The sequence below is a fragment of the Musa acuminata genome, chromosome BXJ2-9 (genome assembly GCF_036884655.1).
Source record: "Musa acuminata AAA Group cultivar baxijiao chromosome BXJ2-9, Cavendish_Baxijiao_AAA, whole genome shotgun sequence".
NCBI classification, from domain to species: domain Eukaryota; kingdom Viridiplantae; phylum Streptophyta; class Magnoliopsida; order Zingiberales; family Musaceae; genus Musa; species Musa acuminata.
The window spans coordinates 43,314,064-43,322,554 of record NC_088346.1 but is presented as its reverse complement, the minus strand read 5'-3'; the positions used below and the strand labels follow the sequence as shown (position 1 = coordinate 43,322,554).

At 38.3% G+C, this 8,491-nt stretch overlaps 1 protein-coding gene across 6 annotated transcripts; it reads right to left on the bottom strand.

Moving 5' to 3' along the window:
* Positions 1–204: 204 nt before the first annotated feature.
* On the bottom strand, positions 205–8,470 carry LOC135623498 (probable E3 ubiquitin-protein ligase HIP1). Of its 6 annotated transcripts, none has more exons than XM_065126537.1 (8): positions 8,022–8,469; positions 6,962–7,165; positions 5,530–6,353; positions 4,537–5,444; positions 2,132–2,182; positions 855–953; positions 648–791; positions 205–576 (listed from the first exon to the last, which is right to left on the bottom strand). In XM_065126537.1, the coding sequence occupies exons 3-8, from the start codon at positions 6,287–6,289 to the stop codon at positions 445–447; spliced, it is 2,094 nt and encodes a 697-aa protein (XP_064982609.1). In that variant the 5' UTR covers positions 6,290–6,353; positions 6,962–7,165; positions 8,022–8,469; the 3' UTR covers positions 205–444. The 6 variants fall into 6 exon arrangements, with proteins under 6 accessions (XP_064982609.1, XP_064982608.1, XP_064982607.1 ...); XM_065126536.1 differs by having other exon boundaries at positions 6,998–7,165; XM_065126535.1 differs by lacking the exon at positions 6,962–7,165 and having other exon boundaries at positions 5,530–6,393.
* Between the last annotated feature and the right edge of the window lie 21 nt (positions 8,471–8,491).

The following is an 8,491-nucleotide window of genomic DNA, read 5'->3' as shown; positions in this document are numbered from 1 at the left end:
GCAACATCATCCACCCAATGAAATGATAAAACACAGAGAGAACAATCTTGTGCCAAAACAATAGATCAACAAATAATCCAAAAGTTAATGGACTTGGTTATTGGATTAGGTTATTTCAGATCTTATGCTATCTAAACCATTTGGAGCCCTGAGGTCAATTTTTTGGAAGCAATTTGTAACTATGGGAGAAGAAACAAACATAAATGAAGGGTAAAATAGTGCAAACCATAGTAGTAAAGCTCAAACTTCCAACAATCCTGACCTCCTCCTATGTAGGTGGCAGGAGTCATATACCATGCAATATAAGACTCAAGCATTAAAATCTATAATGTGACTCGAAAATTTTAGAGGAAGAAAAAAAATCAGGAAAATGCTATCTTTTGTTGTGGTATAAAGTCACTGCCTCTTAATTCGAGATGGAACGGCAGAGTCTATCCTTTCTTTTCAGGTACTCAGGGCAGTTGTTTTACAGATGGGACATAAATTCTTTATCATCAACCATTGCTTGATGCAAGCAGTGTGGAAGTCATGGCCACAATCGAGTCGGCCCAACTCTGCCCCTTCCATGTATTCTTCCTGCCACAGGACACAAACTGTTTCTGAGTTCAACCGTTAAGGAAAAGCCTAAGGGCCTGAAGTGGACTCACCCGACAGATGCAGCATGGTTCAACTTCCCCCGATGGTTCTGATGCAATAGATACATACTTCCGTTGTCGTAGGCAGTTCAGGAGTTTTTCCTCGCTGAGCCCAGTGTTGACATTTCCTATACGCTCTCCCAACACCAACAGTTCCTGCAAGAACAAAATTGTTTTATTTATAGTTCAAAGTTTCTTCGTCAAACAAAAGATTATTACCTCATAAGACATATTATCCACATCCAGCCGCATATCTCTATACCTGTCATGAAAATTGGTGCCCCCAACATATCCTGACTGCTCAAATGATAAGAAATCCTGGCCAAGAATCATCAGAATAAGTCCAGTCCTATCATTCTGACACTTGGACTCAAGTTTATTGAACCAGCCAGGCAAGGGTACTTACAATCTCAATATCATAGACTCTTTACATCTCTATAGGAATTTACAGGATTACAGCAAAGTATAGTGTTTTGGATTGCGTGTATAAGAATGTAGGACACCCTACAACCAGTTTCACTTTTAAAGTCCGCCAGTAACTAGTTTTCTATTAAAGGATGCTTTACTTCGGTACTCACGTACAAAGGGTTTTACAAAGATAAAGGTCAATAACAAAATCTCCACATTAAATTTTAATCACGACCCAAATGAAACAGAAATCCCTTGGTCAGGTACAACAAAAATTTGAGATCAGAGAGACTTCCAGAACATGATAGAAAGAGGCAACTACACTTCAAAAGGGCATTGCTAAAATTGAACCTTCAGATCAACCAGAATGAGAAGTGACTTACATTAGCAATATTATTACTTTGCGAGAAGTAAAAAAAAGAAACTAACTTCTACAAACGAAAAATAAATCAGACATTGAGAAGCCCTCACTCCATCCCCCCATCCCTCCTAAACTGAAAGATAATGGTTGGAAAATATCTGTTTAGCCTAGTTTTGATGTGCACATTTGTAGTAAATGAGCAAATTTTACGCGCCTAAGATCACTTGCAATTTAGATATTTTTCCCATGTCAACAAGTGAACCTTACCAAATACTAAAAAAGATATGTAGCTATGATAGACATGGGCTAGCTGTTTGATAAATAGCAACCATGCAATTAAATGAGAAAGGAAAATACATGCAATTAAATGAAGTTACAACATGAACATGTCTTTTCTTCTAGAATTTAAAATAAAAGGCCAGACATGGAGGTTTTGGTACAATACAACTACATTACATGTTATGGCGATAGGAAAATAACTGAATGGTAATCCTGGGAGATCAAAATAAATTCTTTAGGCTTCAATATGACTTTAAACAGCCTAGACACATGCCACTCAATCAGACAAAAGCCAAGCTATAAGGAGCATAAAGTCATGCTCACTAATTAACGATACCCATGTAAGATAACTCAATCATGCATGAAAGAATTTATCACCATACGACTAAAAAGGGAAAGAGAAAAAGGTGTAGAAACATAAGCTCGATGCTAAGTAATGAAAGCTAACCTCAAGCAGCAAGGTATCCCCCCGACGGATGAGATCAAAAACATTACGAATCTGTTAAGGAGAAAATCATCTCGGTCAATAATATGGAAACTAAAATAATATTCTATCAAACATTTTCTCACTAAAAAAATATGCTAGACAATAACTAGTCAGTAGCAATAGACAATTTCATATGAAATAAAAATTTCACTCTAAAGCTACTAATCTCATGTAGAATTAAGAAAACCAAATAAACTTCCTACAAAACACCTCGTCCTGCTGCAATCTTCCAGAAAAGGTAAGCAGGTAACTTAAATCTTCAGTCCTGCTGCAATTGCCAGTTTTGCAAATGACAACCGGACATCTGAACATATTTCATGAAATTTCTGGTCTCAAGGGAAACATATTTGCATTTTTGTGTAAAATGTGAGAATTTTGTCAATTCTTGGAAAGAAAATGTCTAGAATAGCAGGAATAGCTAAAAGAAAAATATGCTTTCCAGAACCATAGCTTCATTCACAAGTGCACATGTATGTTTCCGCTGCTACAAAAGGAAATAAAATTATGATATCAAAAATTGTGGACTCACTGTGACAAGATTCATTTACTTAAATGTCAACAAAGATTAGCTAACCCACACTCGAAAGTATGGCCATGAGAAAGCAGAGAAAAAAAGATGTCATTGTCTGATACTTTACTTTACTAAAAATTATGTTTTCCTTGTAAAATTTAGCTATCTATGCTTTCCTTCTTGTAAAATTTAGATATCTGATGATTGTATATGGGATTGAGAATATGTCAAATATCAGATCCATTCACAAAAAGACTAGAAATTTGATTGCCAACAGGAAGTTCAAAGAAACACTCGAGCTAATTGGCTACCAAAACCTCAAGATTTCTCATCATAAAATACAAACTTAAACAGTTGGCAGATAGTGTTGACAGTTGGAAACCACATATGAAGGAAAAAGTTTTCAGAATGCTGCTTGACTGGAGAATTTCAAAGACGTTATTAAGATAGTGAAGAGCTCATACCATGTGTAAAAGGGCATCCCAGTTCATGAGGTTTCTGCTAATATAGGTTTTAAAAAGGTTCAATATAAGAAACCTTACCCCTACAAGCAGAGAGGTTGTTTTGATCGTTTGAAACTTTGACACCTAGGTCACAAAGAAGGCATTCAAATGGTATGTTACTAAAGAATAATTTAGGTTGTTTCTATGACTTCAAACCTAGACGCCTAGACCGCAAAGAAGCCACTCAAATAGTATGTTACTAAGGAATTATTCTACTTACACAAACAATGAATTTCCAACTTGCATAACTCATAAAACCTTCATGATAACCATAGAGAGGGGGCATGATATTTGAACAACAGTGTCAAATAATTATTCCAAGACCTTGCATTGGTAAGAACTTCGTACACTGAGCTTGCCCTTTTAGGAACAAAATTTTCTTCACCACTAATCCACTATTCCCAAGAGGGAACCTGTATTCATCCAAGTCTCCATGAAAATCTTCATCAGAGTTCAAAGCGATGATTGAAATACTACTGAGTCTTGTCTGTTCATCCAAAATTTCAGAAAATCACCATGCATATCCAGGTCTCAATTTGCTCTGATGCTACCAGGCTCCACCCACTTATTCCAGTCAGAAACAATATATTTATGTGCTGTTAGGTAGTGCCAGCCCTGTCAGCTGATTCAGATCATTCCAGCATGGTCAGCACCTACCAGATATGCCTTATCTTGTTACTAATATCATGTCAGGAAGTTCTTTTAGCTTGATATGGCTTCATTTCTAAACTTCAATTTGGTTGTTACCTGCACACAGCCCCGAGCATGATATCATTAGATCATGATCCCATACAAGCCTATCCCATTTTTTAAATATCTTTGTGAACTAGTCAGTCCTAAGCTTTTGTCCTAACTCTTTGATGCTCAAAGCACCACATGGCAACCAGATCACAACACCCATCATCTGATGAGCCTGGAGACAAGAAAGTGGGATTCTCAAGGTATCTGTTTGTCTCCTCGGTATAAAAAATTGGTTTGATGTTTTCTTTCCTTCCCTAGCGCCAGCATACCATTTAGTGCTGCAGGCATACAATTTCCAGTTAGTCCTTGTTTCCTTATATCCATGAAATGCAGTCCATACTGGTCAAAATGTTCATCAAATGCACAAAAATACAAATTGGAAAGCTTTAAGAGATCGACCATGAAGGTTCTTATAATATGTTCTTAGGTCATGCAATAGTCTCATGAAGGTACCAAGTTCAAGCTAAACCTTAAAAAAGTTTGATTATCAAATGTCAAATGCCGGACAGCACATGTTTTGCTACCAAAAGAAGTAATTCCTGAAAAGGCAAAAAGATATTGAACAAAATCCTCAAATCACTTTCTTTATAGATGGAGCCTTCATTGCATACCTCTGACGTCCTGCTTCTGCGTTCTCTTGCAGCTGCTAGAGTCCGCATGGACAAGGGATTGCTCAAAGCACCATCATTTTGCCTGTGCAACATATTTGGGAATCTCATGTATAGTTGCTGATGATTACGTGGACCAGCTCCAGGTGGATGACGTCCAACCTCCTGTGATGTGGAAGAATGGCCATTATGTGGAGGAAGGCTCATGTTCCAACCTCTAGATTCAGAAACTGATGATAAAAAAGACCCAAGTATAGTTTCTGATAAGCGCCGATGTTGGTGGTGAGGAACCCAGTTTGCACCTGGTGATTGATAAACACCTGAGTTGGTGCCAACTTGTGATGTAGGCACTCCATTTCCTGATAACGTTGTGTTGCCAATGGTCAAGCCCCGGTTTGTCTGGTTTTGCACCAATTGCCTGGTGTTAGGTGGGGGAATAAACAATTGTTCTACTAGATTACTTGAAACACTCATTGAGTTTAGCTCCCTAGATGCTCCATCAACTGAAATTGCTGGAGAACTTGAAGAACTGTTTGCTTCTCTAGTGGAAGTTCCACTCTGTGGGAAAGGGTACAGATCTGGAGACAATCCAGGAATTGTTTGTACAAGAGGCTGCCTACGTGGCCCCATATGGCTACCGACTAACCTAGAATTTGATGGCTGATTTGATTGGATTGTCAGAGATGGCTGTTGAGCAGGCCAAAGATTATACTGAGTAATGTAATTCTCTTGGTGCAATAGGTTAGGTATGGTAGCATTAGTTAGATCTGCATGGTTGACTCTAGTGCGAATATTCCTTTGGAAGCTTTCATCATTTACTGCTGCACTACCAAAGTACTGGTGTTCAGAAGCTGCAACCCTAGTGCTTGTGCCAATTCCAGCATTTATTTCTTCTTCCGCATGTTTCACACCTGATAAGTACATAGATAGGACAGATGCTTTTTGAAGTAGATATAGGAAAATGAAGAGGAACAATGGGCAACAAATTAGTCTCACCTTCATTAAAGTTACTAGAGCTTCCGCTAGCTGAAGACTCCCCATGAAATCGTTCAATGTTCTTTCTCTTGTGTGAAAAGCTTTGATCATCCAGTGCAACTCGTTGTCTGTTTCTATCATTGTTGGATAAGAAATCAATAGCTCTGGAAGAACTCTCAAATGTACCTGAAGAGCTTCCAGAGAAGGAAACAGGTTGATATTGCATTAAACCTGGATTATACGGTTCTTGATGTTGCCCTGATTCAAGAACCTGGCTACTCATTCCAACATGAGCTGAACCGTAGTCCAAGTTATGAGGGAGCTCACGAAAGTTGAGAAATTGTGAAAATGGTTCTCCATTGTTGGCATGATTACCGTTAAGTTCAGCATCCGTGTTCTGAAAAGAAAGAGTATGGCTACCTTCAGATCTATCGTCTGATATCCTTGGCCCACTGTCTCGATTACTTAGAGAAAAGGTCCAACCACATTCCTGTTTTATTTCATCATTACTGCCTTGGTCTAATGAGGGCATGCTAGAGCTTGTCCCAACTGGATCCCAGATATTCAGGCTGGCACTCCCTTGACAAACTACATTTCCACGGGATATGTTAGTACCACTAGGTGATAGTGGATTGCTGGGTAAATCATGGTTCTCTACTGAATTAAAAAGAAGGTTGTTCCAAAACATTTGCTGATCCATGACTGAGCTACTTGAACCAGATGCTCGATCATATTCAAAAGCCTCACAAAAGGGCTGAAAACTACTCCTTTGCCCCTGCATCAGGGATTGTATGTCCTCTGCTTGCAACCCTTGCAAGATGTATTCAAGTGTAGCTCACCAGTCACTACAGAATCATTATCAGCAACTCAACTACTGTTTGAATACTGCATAGTTAATAATCAGATAATAAAAAATTATATGCAATAAATGCAACAAATTTTATAATCATAACATGTATAATTTATAGGCTACATGAGGAAAAGCACGAATAAAGCAAAAAACTTGTGATTTCTCATAGTGGAACATGATCATTCAATAAAATATTTTCCTAGGGATTTCACAGCAATGTTGAAATCAGCCAAGAGACTGAATTGATTCACAGCTTCATAGACTGAATTGATTTCTCATAGTGGAACATGATCATTCAATAAAATATTTTCCTAGGGATTTCACAGCAATGTTGAAATCAGCCAAGAGACTGAATTGATTCACAGCTTCATAGGCCTTTAAATAAAAAGGCTTACTCTCTCCTTATAATGGGTCTCTGTTGATGACTACTTTGCAATAGGCACAGATTCAAGGTTATTTACAAATGAACTGAAAAGTAAAACGAAAGGCTTTGTTCTTATCCTATTAGTAATCATGTGTACATATTCCTTTCCTAATTCTTCATTCGATGAACATAACTAGCATAATCAATCAATAAATCAACAGCAATATAATTGACGTAACTTGTACTACCAAGAATTTGCAATTGTCGAGACATACTTCAAGAGTCAGCATTTGGGCTTTCCAAATTCGACATACTGGAGTTGGAAACAGGACTCGATTGAACCAGAATGGATCAAAACCACAACATATGTATGCAAATAAGCATTTATTTGATTCATGTAAACCATACACCTTGGTTACATGTGCTGCATATCTGAGAGGAATCTGAATTTCACCAAAGAATTTATAAAACAGGTCAATAGATATTGAAATCACAAGTTCCTAAGAGTAAAAATACTTGAAGACTGAAACTTCTGCTCAGGTTTTGGCCCGTCAACAACCAATAAAACTTGCATGAGCTATTATCTAATGTACTTTATCTAGGTACATTCTCAATTCATAAATTTAAACCAAGCTTCTATACGTTCTATGGAAGTTTCATTGTTCTTGGCTCCCGTTGATAATGAATTCAAAGACCATACTCATGCCAGATATCAATTGATTTCACGCTTCATCATTATTCAAAAGCATGAAAAAGCGGAACCATTTAACTTCATTCTTCTGATAAGCAATGATTAGAAATCCATGGACCAATGCCACATGACCAATTCAACCAGCAAAATTTTATCCCTGAAATCATTTACTAAATGAAAGCAGATGAAAACCAGTTACAAGAAAGAGATAGTAGATGAAAGATCTTAGTTTTAATCCTAGCATAGATGGAAACTTGTTGAAGCAACAGTTTATCAAACATGCAATCAAAATGGTCACGGTTTTAATTTCCGTAATTAGTCTGGGACAATTCAAGGTTCCATAAGAAGAGACAGGATCTAATCACCCTACAAAAGGGAAATAACACAAACATCAAACAAACAACAGCAGCTAAGACGCAGATCGGTAGACCTCCAAAAAGGAGGAAACCAGAACGAATCCGAGACCAATTACCACGCCATGGAACCCCAAAACCCAGCACAAAAACCGTTCCTTTTCCCATAAAGAAGCCACAAGATCGATACTAAAATCTCAATAAAAATCCTACTTTTACATAGGATTCCGGAGGATCGGGTCCTAAAGGTCTCACCTTTGAAGCAAAAAACGATCCAGAAATCTCAAAGATCGACCAGCAAGAAGCCTCCTTCGCGCCTTCCCTACAATCTCCACCGCTCTGCCGTCAATAACAACATATAAACAGCCACACGGTCATCGAGGCAAAGGGATGCCTCCGATGGTTCAAGAGAGTTGAGAAGAGGAGGAATCGGCTGAAGGAGGTGGCGATTGTAAAGGAAATGGGGGAGAAGGAAAGAGAGCAAGAGAAACCGGGGGAAATGAGATGGCTTTCTCCCTCTTCCTGCTTCTTTTTACCCCTCTTTGTGATGATGCTTTGAACCTCCCCCGCTACTAATATTCCAGAGTTGAAATAGAGAGAGAGGGTGGCAGGAGAAGGTGATGAAAGACTGTGATGTGTGCCAAGCTGAAGGCTTATCTTTGGCCTACACATACTCCTTGTGCACCTCAATGCTCAACACCTCACCCCTCTGTCTTCACCTTCAC

Coding starts and splice junctions, on each gene's coding strand:
- LOC135623498 (XM_065126537.1), bottom strand. CDS start 6,289: ATGCAGGGGCAAAGGAGTAGTTTTCAGCCCTTTTGTGAGGCTTTTGAA. Junction 5,445..5,529: donor CTCTAGTAACTTTAATGAAG/GTGAGACTAATT, acceptor TGTACTTATCAG/GTGTGAAACATGCGGAAGAA. Junction 954..2,131: donor GGGATACCTTGCTGCTTGAG/GTTAGCTTTCAT, acceptor ATTCTTGGCCAG/GATTTCTTATCATTTGAGCA.